The 12,191-nt window shown below is 38.6% G+C and overlaps 1 protein-coding gene across 2 annotated transcripts in view; it reads left to right on the top strand.

Moving 5' to 3' along the window:
* The window catches only part of Vav3 (vav guanine nucleotide exchange factor 3), a 319,658-nt gene that overhangs the window by 196,998 nt on the left and 110,469 nt on the right, over positions 1–12,191 (top strand). For both annotated transcript variants that reach the window (XM_005076659.4, XM_040752019.1), the window contains exons 16-17: positions 8,467–8,568; positions 8,857–8,957. In XM_005076659.4, coding sequence (XP_005076716.1) covers positions 8,467–8,568; positions 8,857–8,957 — 203 coding nt within the window. The remainder of the gene's footprint in view (positions 1–8,466; positions 8,569–8,856; positions 8,958–12,191) is intronic.

The following is a 12,191-nucleotide window of genomic DNA, read 5'->3' as shown; positions in this document are numbered from 1 at the left end:
TTACCTCAGGAATAACAGATCTGATTGTTTAATTAAGAAAGTAAAAATAGAAAGAACGTGTTGGATGCCAAAAAACCCTCATTTCAAGTTTATAAGAAATACAACCCAAATTACCCATAATCTGACATTTTCCACTGTAAATATATTATAGACTTAACTGGGTTTACATTTCATCCAATAATTTCCTTGAAATGTCACTGAAACACAGTGATGGATGTATATTTGAAATTACTACAAAACCAGCTTTGAATGAAATGAAAGAATGTAATATATAATAGACAGGAAAATACTATTTTTCAGAGCCAAACATTATCTTCTTTTTATTGGTATTTTTGAACATCTTTATTCATTTCCCTAGAGAAGAGACTGCATGATTTGAAATATAAGAAATTAAACAAGCAGTGATCCCTACATCTTTTTTGCTTTTCTTTCTTTTATTTATCCTTAGGAACAAGTCCCTTCTGAACTCTGTTATTTTTAATTGTTTTTTAAGGACCCATTTGGTTTTTTTCATTTTCATTGTCCTTGCAAATAACCAGCTGCATAATTAGTCTACCACGTTGTTAAGGGAATACATTGTGACAGAAATAAGCAAGAACTGAGCATTGTTTATTGAAAGATCATGTGGATGTATTTTTGGTAATTATCTATTATTGACATAGGGGATTACTTCAGTTTCACAGAGTAGACTATTTTTAAATATTTCAATTTTATTTTGGAAGTTTTCAGTTACAAAAATGAATTACCAACATTTAAAGATACTCTGAATGTTTTATGTGTATGTATGTATGTATGTATGTGTATATATATATGTGTGTGTATATATATGTATGTATTATAAGAAAGCATAAACATTTGAGATGTAAAATGATTAGTCTCATTTTGAGCCTTAGGTTACAAATGTTTCTTCATAAGTAGAGATTTTAGAAGTGTTTCTGACTTGGCAGCCTGGGTCAACTCTTGTGGTCTTTAAAAACTAAAACCATTATGGTTCATGTGCTTATGTATGAACACACTCATGTACATGTCATGGTGTACACATAGAGGACAACTCTCAGTCAGTACTCTCCTTCCACCATGGGTTTCAGGACTTGTGCAACAAACATTTTACCCACTGAAACATCTTGGTCCTCTTCTGATGTTCTTTACTGCTTAGTTGGCGGTTCTAAGAATATAAGAAGAATTTTACCAAGTTATGTCAATGGTCCAGCTGGCTCAGTAGTGTGTTATGCAGTTGGGGTTGTGTGGGAATGACAGGTGTTGTATATCAGTCTCTACCTCAGAAAACATTAGGTCTTTTTTGCCTTTTATGGATTGCCTGTACCTGATCTACCTTTAGCCTTGGTGAAAGATACTGCTGTTGCTTATGTAATATGACATCTTTATACTCATACTGGCCCATTTTGTGTTAGAGATGATTTTCAGTGGGCACTCATTTTTTTTTTTTGGCTGCTCCTGTAGAGCAGACTATCACCAGTTCTAATCTACCCTTAAAGTTTTGATTCTAAGGGAGTTTGGGTGGAGACACTCCATGTACTTACTCCATTGAGACTGGTGAGCTCCTGACACTTACATGTGGCTTTCTTCAGATGCCATTTTGAGGTATCTTTGTCTTAGTGTCATTAGTTTTCAGTTTCTTTTCTTGAGTTCCACTAGTCATCCCAATAATGTCATTTCAAATTAGAATTTTGGGCATTCTTTTTATTGTTAGGACATCTTTCCTTCATATCTGCCTTACCAAATTGGATTGATGAACTCTTTTGGAAAAAGATTGAGTAATATAATTGAGTTCAGGAACTTTGTTTAATTTATAGTAATTGCAATATGCATGTTTTTATATTGAGTACGCTCTTTCAGAACCCAGCTCTGTACCTCTGATTTGCTTGGTATTTGCTATGGCCAGACCGGCCTTAAGCTTAAGAACCCTGCCTTGGCTTTATGAGTGGTAGGACGGCAGGCGCGCACCGCTGTGCCTGGATTTTTTTTCTTTTATGAGTGGTAGGACGGCAGGCGCGCACCGCTGTGCCTGGATTTTTTTTCTTTTATGAGTGGTAGGACGGCAGGCGCGCACCGCTGTACCTGGATTTTTTTTCTTTTATGAGTGGTAGGACGGCAGGCGCGCACCGCTGTACCTGGATTTTTTTCTTTTATGAGTGGTAGGACGGCAGGCGCGCACCGCTGTACCTGGATTTTTTTTCTTTTATGAGTGGTAGGACGGCAGGCGCGCACCGCTGTGCCTGGATTTTTTTTCTTTCTTGGTATTCCTCATCACATTGCAGAACTATTTGTATTAAGTATATAATTTGTTGTCATTTTTATCAGAAGCATGTAAGACCTTCTCAGTGTTACCACTTTTTGGAGAAGGGTATCTTTTTGTAGCCCATGCTGCCCTTGATCTCCCTAGCCTTCTGATTGCTGTGGTCACATATGTGTACTTCCATGCCCTACGTGTGATATATTTGATTAAATTTCTTCTTTGGAATCTGTTGAAATGAACAATGCTCTTTAGTTCATTACTAATATGATAAATGTCTTAAATATTCATGTTTCTTAGAGTGTTGATGAGTTACTGATATAAATAAATATCCTAAAGCCAAAATACAAGTTTTAAAACATCCACTGGAAGACAGGTTAGCTTCAGTAGTATTACTTAGAACTATTTATTGCTTCATAAGTAACAGAGACTAGATAAAGGTTAATAGAAGGATTCAGTAGTAACATCCATCTTAATATTTTGAGAGTAAAAATATTTTAATAGAAAATTATGATTGTTCAACAGCTTCTTAAAGAATAATTGGAATGTAACTTTTCTGAATTTGAGCAATAAAAATACACTTATCTACCATATATTTTACATATCTGTAGACTTTGGATAGACAAAACCAACTATATTCAGATTTTTGATTTTAAAATCACCAACATTTGCTTTTATCCCTCACTTTAAGTACAATAGAATGGAGTCATTAGTTCATATATTTTGGATAATTGTCAAACTAGCTACAGTGAAGAGATGATAGTGTGGGAGATAAGGTATCGTCATTAATTAATTATCCTATTATTTCCTGTGTAATTGACTGATCATGGCTGTTTTATATGGCTTCCTTTGCTAGTTAATTGCTTTCTGTGTTCTAAAACTATGTAACATTGCAGTGATTTATAAATTAAATTCCATGGTTAAAACAGTGAAAATGCTAATTTTAAACATAAAGTTGTATGTCTGTGTGTGCGTGCATGCATGTATGTTCATGTGGTTTGTGTGTGTGTGTGTGTGTAAGACAGAGAGAGAGAGAGAGAGAGAGAGAGAGAGAGAGAGAGAGAGAGAGAGAGAGAATCTACAAGGATATGAACAAAGGAGGACATTAGGTAGCCCCTGCTGTATTATGTTTTATTTTATTCCTTTGAGTCAGTATCTCTCAGTGAACCTGGAATTCTTAATGTTTGGTTAGTCTGACTGGCCAGCATACTCCAGCACATATTACTATCTTCTCCCCTCCATTAGTGTTGGGATTAGAGGTGCTCTTGGCTTGGCTGCATATGTTTTTACATGGATCTGGGGACCAGAGTTCAGGTCTTCTTGCTTAGACAGCCAATGCTATTACCTGCTGAGCTATCACCACAGCACTCCAAATTGTTTTTTAATGACCATATTTGTAATTATACTATTTAAAATATATTTGTGAATGAAATTATAGACTTTTTATGAGAGGATATTACTTTTTCACAAAGAAGAGAGGGTCTAGATAAACCAATACAAAGTACAACACTTAACTTGAATTCAGTTAATTGTTATTTTTCCTTTCCATCTTGTACTTATGGCAAAAGGCAGACTTTTGAAAACAAATGCAGAAAATGACACAGTATAAGCACATGGATTTTCTGGTTCAATGTTTGCTGACTCTAAAGAAAAGAGGTTAGGAAAGAGACATCAGTTGCATTGTCCTCAGTCACATAGCAGACAAACAGTAATACAAACGTGTAGTGTTGTGTGGTGATGTCTCTTAAAGTTCTACAGTTCGCAAATTCCTCACAAGTGTGTTTAAGTTGCCATTGGGTATCAAGGAACACATTGTAGAGGCCAAAACACCTGCAATTAAGTATTGCAGTCTCCCTTTCCATTGGTAAGTGGTTGCTAGTATCCATGTACTTAACATCATCACCAGTACCATTATCATCACCATTTAGTGTGCCTACTTACTACTTACTCAGGATTTGGTAGAGAAGTAGAGGTAATTGTGTGTGTGTGTGTGTGTGTGTGTGTGTGTGTTTTCATGCGTGTGTGCGCACACTCGCGCACAAGTGTGTAAAGTTTGAATGTCTAAGAAGATAATTCTAAGCGTGAATCTTTAGACTTTGCTTACTGTTTTAGGGAAAGAGAAACTAGAATGGGGGAAATTAAGAAAAAGTAAACACAGTATAAAGAAGAGGGAACCATGTTGTGATTCTGAAATTTCTAGGTTGGAAGACGAAGTGGCTGGATCAGAAATGTCAGATAGGTGTGTGAATGGGTTTTATAAGTGCTACATTTAAGATGCCCAGGGAGCAGTTGGGGGAATGAAGATCTGGGAAGTTATCTGGGTTGGTGGATGTCAAGCAGGTCTCACCTTGGATCTGTGCTGTGGCTGGGTAGGAAGAGACCATCTCAGAAGAGCATGTCCAGTGTGAAGAGCCCTAGGAATATGAATACACTTCACTCAACACACATTTAATTGCCTTTGCTTTTATTAAAACTGGGACCAGTGCAAAGTGAAAAAAATAGGAACATATTTCTCAGGAATCTGTGTGATTGCGTCCAAATTCTCAAAAGTTAATTGTTGATGTCCTATGTATAGCTACAGGACTTAGCTGACTTGGTTCCTTCTCAGTGCTCTCTGCAGAGAACCCACAGCATCTTTGGTTTCTTTATGTCATCTCCTGCCTCACCATGAGGAATTCTGCATGAAATATCCACTAAGATATTGTCCTTTTTGATCAACTAAATGTGATGCAATTTCTTATACAACATCTTGTCTCTTCCCTTGCCTCCAGCTGGCCTCTTAGCTCATCTACATCTCCCTTCTTCACTTTCTAGTCATGGCTTCTCTCTTAGCCTCAGAAGAAGCCTGCCTTTAGGATAGTTACTCAGGAACTATACATGAAATGAGTGGGTTAGTCTGCTTGTATTTCCTGTAAGAAGTCAATGTGGGAAGACACGTGATGTGCTAGGAAATATGCTACGTTCGTTAGAGGTGTAGGTTAAATATCATTCTTATCAGTTCTTGCCCTTGTGTCTTCCCAAGCCCATAATCCTGATTTTTATTTTGGCTGGCCTCTCTGAATCCATTCTACTCTTCCAACTCTTCTTCACTGAATTTGGATCCCACAAGCGCACAGGCTACAGGCCATGTGATTGACTTAATTAAATATTCTGTTTCTTTTTTCTTTCTTTACACATGTCTTCTATTCAATAATTCTGTTCCCTACTGCACTTAAATAGTTATATCTTGGCTGGGATGTAGCTAAGTTGGAAGGCTGCTTGTCTAGTGTGAGTGAGGTCTTGCTTTTTGATCCCCAGTACAACATGTAATGGGCGTAGTTGCACATGTCTATTACCCAGTTGAAAGGTGGAGGCAGGAAAACCAGGAATTCAAGATCATCTTCATAGCAATTTCAAGACCAACTTGAGCTACATGCATCCTTGCCTCAAATAATATTAATAAATAACAACAACAACAATAGTAGTCATTATTATTATTCTATTTGGCTTTGTGGTCCAAAGGGCATCACTGAATAGCAGCCTCCCAAGTAAGAAGTTGTAGGAGATAAAAGATCCTCTGGAAGTTTCATTGTAATAAATGGTGAAACTTTACCACTGGAGAAGCATTACCCTGGTCACACTACTGTCTGGTGAACTTGATATTACCACTTCATTAGTGATAGCCCGCACTGAACACTAGCTCTGATTCAGGCAGTGGCCTAAGCACTTTGTACACATTTCTTTGCTTTTGAGTTAATTCTATTAGTATTCCTGTTTTATACTTACAAACTCACCTGAGGTCACTGTGCTCTGATTTGCAAGTGAGGATTTAAGCCCAGGTGGTCTAATTTCAGATTCTTCCCCTTGACTGTGCTTTTATATTTAATAGTGCCTCCATAGCAGTGCCAGGGTCATAGAGTTAACGCTTATTCTTTAATGTTTGATTTGAAACTTTGAAAAAATAATATTCAGCTTTAGTTTTTAAAATGTCACAGTTTCTCTCTATCATTTTGTTCTATCACTTCAAATTTCACTTCCCTTAAGGCAACTGCTGTTAACAATATTTTCAGAGTTTTCTTTTTTTAAAATAACAAGATTTAAAAAAAAAGAAAAGCCACCTATGGTGTATTTGCAAGTTTCCCTTCAGCTTTTTGTCTCCTGGAAAGGTAGCTTATTCTCAATAAGTTGATAAAAGTGTTAAGTAAAAGTGACTCAAACACAACTCTGGTACACATGTATACATGTTCTTATGTGTACCTTATATGTGTGTATCTTATTACACATACATGTTTACGGTGTAGAACTTGAATTGATTCCAAGAGAATGGTGTACCACCCATGTTCAAGGAAGACTGATGAAGTTAAGTTTTTACCTGCCTGGGGAACGGTCTACACAATTTTCTGTCCAATGGAAACCTACCTTGGTTTTAAAACTCCAGGTGGATGATTTTTTTAAGTTCTCGGGAATGGAAATGATATTTCCTTCACTTTAGAAGAAGCCTTACTTTAAAATAAGTTTGACAATTTATATATGACTGAATCATCTTGATGTTTTTGAGAAAAATGAGCGTAGCCCTTCATTTTCAGCTACGGAAATGGCTTTTGATGCAGCTTTTGATGCTTGACTTTCTGTCGTCAGTATGAGAGTTTTGTTTCTAACTCCTTCTATGACGAAGGGCACTGTGATTTCTAATCATCATCAGCGGCAGCAGCAACAACGGCAACAACAACCACAAAACACACACACACACACACACACACACACACACACTACTTTCAGTGGAAATAGCCATTCTTTTTTGTCATGCACTGGAACATTTTCCTAAAAAGAGAGGTCACCAGAAGCACGTAGCAGAGAACTCCCAGATGGCCCTCAGATTTGATTTCCTTTTCAGCAGCTCCTATTCAGCACACGGATGGGAAGGCTGACCTCTCTGACACTTCTGCATCACTGACTGCTACTCCAATTGCCTTGGTGAATGTTTTTTCATAAGGCTTCTCCTGGTACCTCAGAGATTGATGCCTGCCTGCCTGCCTGTGTTATGCTTCATTACGCCGCGACTCTGTGAGCTTGAGAGATGCTGGATTCTATAAAAGGGGAAATCCTAGCTCATCAGAATCTCAAACACACCTTATAGTCTCTCAGGTTCTCATGTTGTGGTGTGTAATGTCTCAGAAGATATTATCTCTCTAGATGTACCTCTAATTCATATCTGCCTAAGACTTATTTTATTGTATTTCTTCTGTGCTACGGCTAGATTAAAAGCAATGCAAACAGTTATCTGGGAATGTCTGTATTGGACGGTTTTCAACACACCCGTCAAACCTCAAAGTCCTAGCAATTTGAATGTAGATATTGTAGATTTTCTTCTGCCACTGTAGCTTTAGTGGCTGAGAACACACACCTAGGTTGTGTTCTTCATTTACCATTTCCGTCACTTTAGGGGAAGCCGTTGCTTTAGGATAGGCATGTTACCCTATTTGCGAGCCAGTGCTGTTACCCATGCAAGATATTCAGGACCATTGTGAAAGTTAAACATGCGATGAATGCCAAGTGTTTTCTCCATCTCCAGCATGTGCTAAATGTACACTGAAATGTTTCTTTGAGGTATGCACAAAAGCTTTGGGTGCCTGTGCATATACCATAAGTATGATGCCAAACACAAGTGATTTTTGTCTAGGTTGATTTGGATTGTGAAGCAAGCAGATTATTTAGGAAGAAGTTTTTTTTATGCTATTGAAGCATTGATAGTCATTCTTCCCAGTGAGGATGACTTCACTCCCATTTGGAGACCCTCACTAATCAGTGAGCTTCATTAGAGATGAATTCTGGAAACACACTGCAATCCACCTTACCTCATATCACCAGCTAGCTTATATTTTTATGACATGGTAGTGCAAAGGAACTGGCACCAAACATGGATGTCCAGCTGATTTCTGGTTTCCAGCAGACTGTCCATGGTGGCGTGTTATAAAGACGTGTGACACGCAGTTCTGGGATGTATCAAGTTGCAGGTGTCTCCTGTGTTGCAGGTCTCCACACAACTGGGCTTCAACACAGGTTTTAATGCTAGCAGACTTTTGTCTTGGAAGCCAGTATATGCTGACTGGCTCACCTTCTAGCTTGAATTGATTCTCTTCTTGGTACAGTTTTGATGAACTTTGCTATTGGATGCTTAGATTGCCACTTCATTGTGAAACTTTGTTTAGGAAGTGACTTTTCCCTTTTCACAGATCTAACATAAGGCCAGACTATGCAGACTCCAACTTCCATGACTTCAAGATGTACACCTTCAATCGGGTGACGTCCTGTCGAGTCTGCCAGATGCTCCTGAGGTAAGCTTTCTTGGGCCTGTTTTCCAGTTTAAATGAAGTATTTCAGTGTTTAGCAGTCTACTCAAAGAAGTTCAGAAGCAGAGGTGTTACTTTCCTACTTGACACAGTCATTCCTTGCTGGCCTTGGACCTGTTCTATTTCAAGACCCCCACAGAGATCCTCAGTCCCCGTACTGACAGTACTTCAGACAGCACCATGATTACCTCTTCCTGTTCCTTGGACTAGTTATTTTACATAAGCAGAACTTAGCATATCTTAATACACCATTCTCTGATTTTTACCTTGCAGGGGAACATTTTTTCAAGGCTATTTATGTTTCAAATGTGGAGCAAAGGCACATAAAGAATGCTTGGGAAGAGTAGAAAATTGTGGAAGAGTTAATTCTGTTGGTAAGTCATGTTTATTGTTGGGATTCTGTTTTTAATGAGGACATAAAACTTGCTAAATACTATTAAGGCCCAATTTACTCTTAATATGTGTTTATTGGAACATATCTTTTTGAATACATCATTGATAAGTACAATTAGAAGGTTGTTTAAGATCTGTGTGACTTTTCTACATGACTTGGCTTTAAACTATTTAATATTTGTTTGACTTTTATATGTACTTGGATGCACTTGGATGGTTTCATGGCACTTCTTTCTTTTACCTCAGTCCCAAAATATGTCACCAAATTATTTGAATACTGCCAATACAAACAGTAATAAAAATAAAAGAAAAAGGAAAATATTCTTCTATCTTGAGCTCTTAAACTTTTTCTTTCTTTTAAATATTTATATCAGATTCGTTATTGGTTCTGGAAGCAAACATTAGACAGACTAATTCAAGAATTCATGAACTGAATACATTATCATTTTCCACATTAAACAAAGCATATATCCTTTGGATTTATGTAAACATTTTTCTGCTTGATTTTTAAAAATAGCTCTCTATGCTTGTTGTATGAGCTCCTTGCAAATTATGCATTCAATAGCCTTTGCCTCTCTCTGCTCCTCTTGGGCTGTCTCCCTTCTCTTTCTTTTCTGGCCTCTTTATTCTTTCTCTTTCTTCTTCTTTCTCTTTGTCCTTTTCCCCTGAGTTCCTCTGTGTTTTATCAATAAGACCTTTCAAAATCATAAAGAGTTTTTGAACACAAGAAAGGATATTTAACAGCTTGAGTTCAAAAGGTAGCCATGTCAACCTTTGATTTTCCCAGAGGAGAAGGTGGACATTGAATTATTTTGGATAATGTGAAGAAGAGTAGAACAGAAAATATCTTATTTCAGAGCTGAGTTCAGAAAATGAACAGTTGTAGAAAAGGTGAAACCTAATAGAGAGCTGAGATCACAGCATGGCCCTGTCCCTCTGCTCCTTCAATAGATATCTTCAGAGTGCCCCATGCGCCATGCAAGGACAATCATGCCAGCAAAGACCTTGACATTGACTGAGTACCTCCACTGTGTTGGGTACTGCCATATCCTGCAGAAAGTCTTTAGTTTTTAGAATAGCCTTCCCCATGACCAGTAAACACAGAGTGATTCTGCTACTTGCTGAAGAAGGTAAAGTGAACCAGACAAGGTTACTATTTTTATCAGTCTGAGGGTCAGAACAGCTTATAAAGTGGTGAAATAAATAGTAACAGTATGCATTCATTATGACTGTTATTCTTCAACCATCAACCTGATACAGCAATACCTTTAAGTTTTACTGTTTCACTCTCACAGGTCTTACTCTTCAATTTACATACTATTTGCTTCTTATAGGCTAGGGTACTTGCAAAAGTAATGTAGTTTCAGATTTAGACTTGAATGCCCTGAATTACTGGATAAGGGCCAGCTGTTTGTAGTGGCCACACCTGTCCTCCCCATATAAGCCCTTAGAGCTAGGACTTAGATACTTTCTGATCCAGGGTCCCTTATTTTAAAGTGAGGAAAATAGGTTCATAAACAGTTGAAAATAAGGCAACTGCAGACTAAGAGTGAAAGTGTCTGGTAGGCTCCAGATAGGGAGATGCAGAAATATCATTCATTAAATGGTAGCAGCAGCATTATTTAAACTGTTTCATAATTTACCATAAAGCAGGGAAAATGTTTTCTTGTCTTGTTTTTGCAACTGACTACATTACTTGAACACACGCCCTTGGGCTTTTGAGTCTCTGTCACTGCTCTGAATCCTCACACTGACCTACAGTGTCCCCCATTTTCCACATCCATGCCTTTCTCCTCTTTATGTCCTTCCCTGCTTCAGAATTTGAAGAGGTGAGTGACATTGAATTCTTACAGTTAATTAGGAGTATGAAATGTCAAGAACCTGCCTAGCAGGCGTCTCTTTTCCTTCAGACCAGGCTTTGTAATTTAGAGGCCCCAACTTCAGGATAAAGGGGCTCAATGTGATCACTGCGTCAGCATTTTTCTCCCCTGTCCCTCAGCAGGTGCTCTCTAAACACTGGAAGACATTACACTCCGTCCTCAAACTCGCCCATCCTTGGACTAGTGTATGCAATCACTGTGGCTAGTGTATCATTCGGAGCCTGGTAGATGTGCTGTGAGTGCGGTAGAATAGATAATGTGTTGGGGTTACTGGAAAACTACGCCTGTGTTCTCTTCCCTGGCCTGCTGACAATCCCTGAATGCCATGTTTTGCATTGAGATTTCACTGCTTGGAAATTGCACATTCAGCAATTCATTAACCCTAACTCCTGCAGTATCTGGGGCAACTCAGGCACAGGGAAGGGAGGAGGAAGCTCATGATGAATTTGGGGATGGAGACATGGTTTACTTTAGTTGGGATTTTGTGTAGCGTAGAGTGTGCTGCTTGGTGAGCTTGACTTTAAGGAAAATTGCCCTAACAGGCAAATTTAAAACAAGTTAGTAGTGTTGATTTAAGGCAACGTTAAATGTTTATGTAATCATTTCCCACATAGCATACATCATGCTTTGCAACTCATTCTTACTTTATAGAGGTTTCTGGTTCCAAAGCTTATCCCAGTCTGACTATACGCTCAGGAGACAGAGAGACCCTGCCTGGGGAGTGTGAGTCAGGGGTACATTTGTAGATCGGGAGACTGGGATGAATATGGATGGTGGCATTGTAATAAACCTTGGACAGCTGTGGAATGAGAACATGATGTTTTCATCTCCACACGCACAGAAAGAAGCGGAGAGATGAAGACGCACAGAACAGCATAATAGAGTCGACCAGGGTTGAAGTGAAGGCTAGAGCATCCCTGCTTTGCTGCCATTGCCACATCCTGGCGCCTCTGGACATCTCTCTACAGGCCTTGCTGCCTCACCTTCTCTCATTGCAAACTGTTAGCAGGTCTCCTTGACACTCTCTTTCACGCCCCATTCATTATCCCACAGGCAACCTTCGAAGATCGGACCTATTTCTCTCACTTGAATTGCAACCCACATCTAATGGAAATTAGTCTTGTCTCCATCTACATGTAACATGTTTCCTGAAATCTGGATTTAGCACCTTCATCTCAGCTCACATTTCATCTGCCAGTTGCCTTCAAGTAATCTCTGGTATCTAGTATAAAGCCATTTCCACATCCCAGTGTATGCTTTCTTACTTTTTGTCCTCATACTCTCCCAAACCCAGGTGTAAGCTGGTGTAGCACCCTCTTTACTCGCTTATTTGTC

The sequence above is a fragment of the Mesocricetus auratus genome, unplaced genomic scaffold (assembly GCF_017639785.1).
Source record: "Mesocricetus auratus isolate SY011 unplaced genomic scaffold, BCM_Maur_2.0 Super-Scaffold_100009, whole genome shotgun sequence".
Classification (NCBI taxonomy): Eukaryota; Metazoa; Chordata; class Mammalia; order Rodentia; family Cricetidae; genus Mesocricetus; species Mesocricetus auratus.
This window is presented reverse-complemented; position numbering and strand designations above follow the sequence as displayed.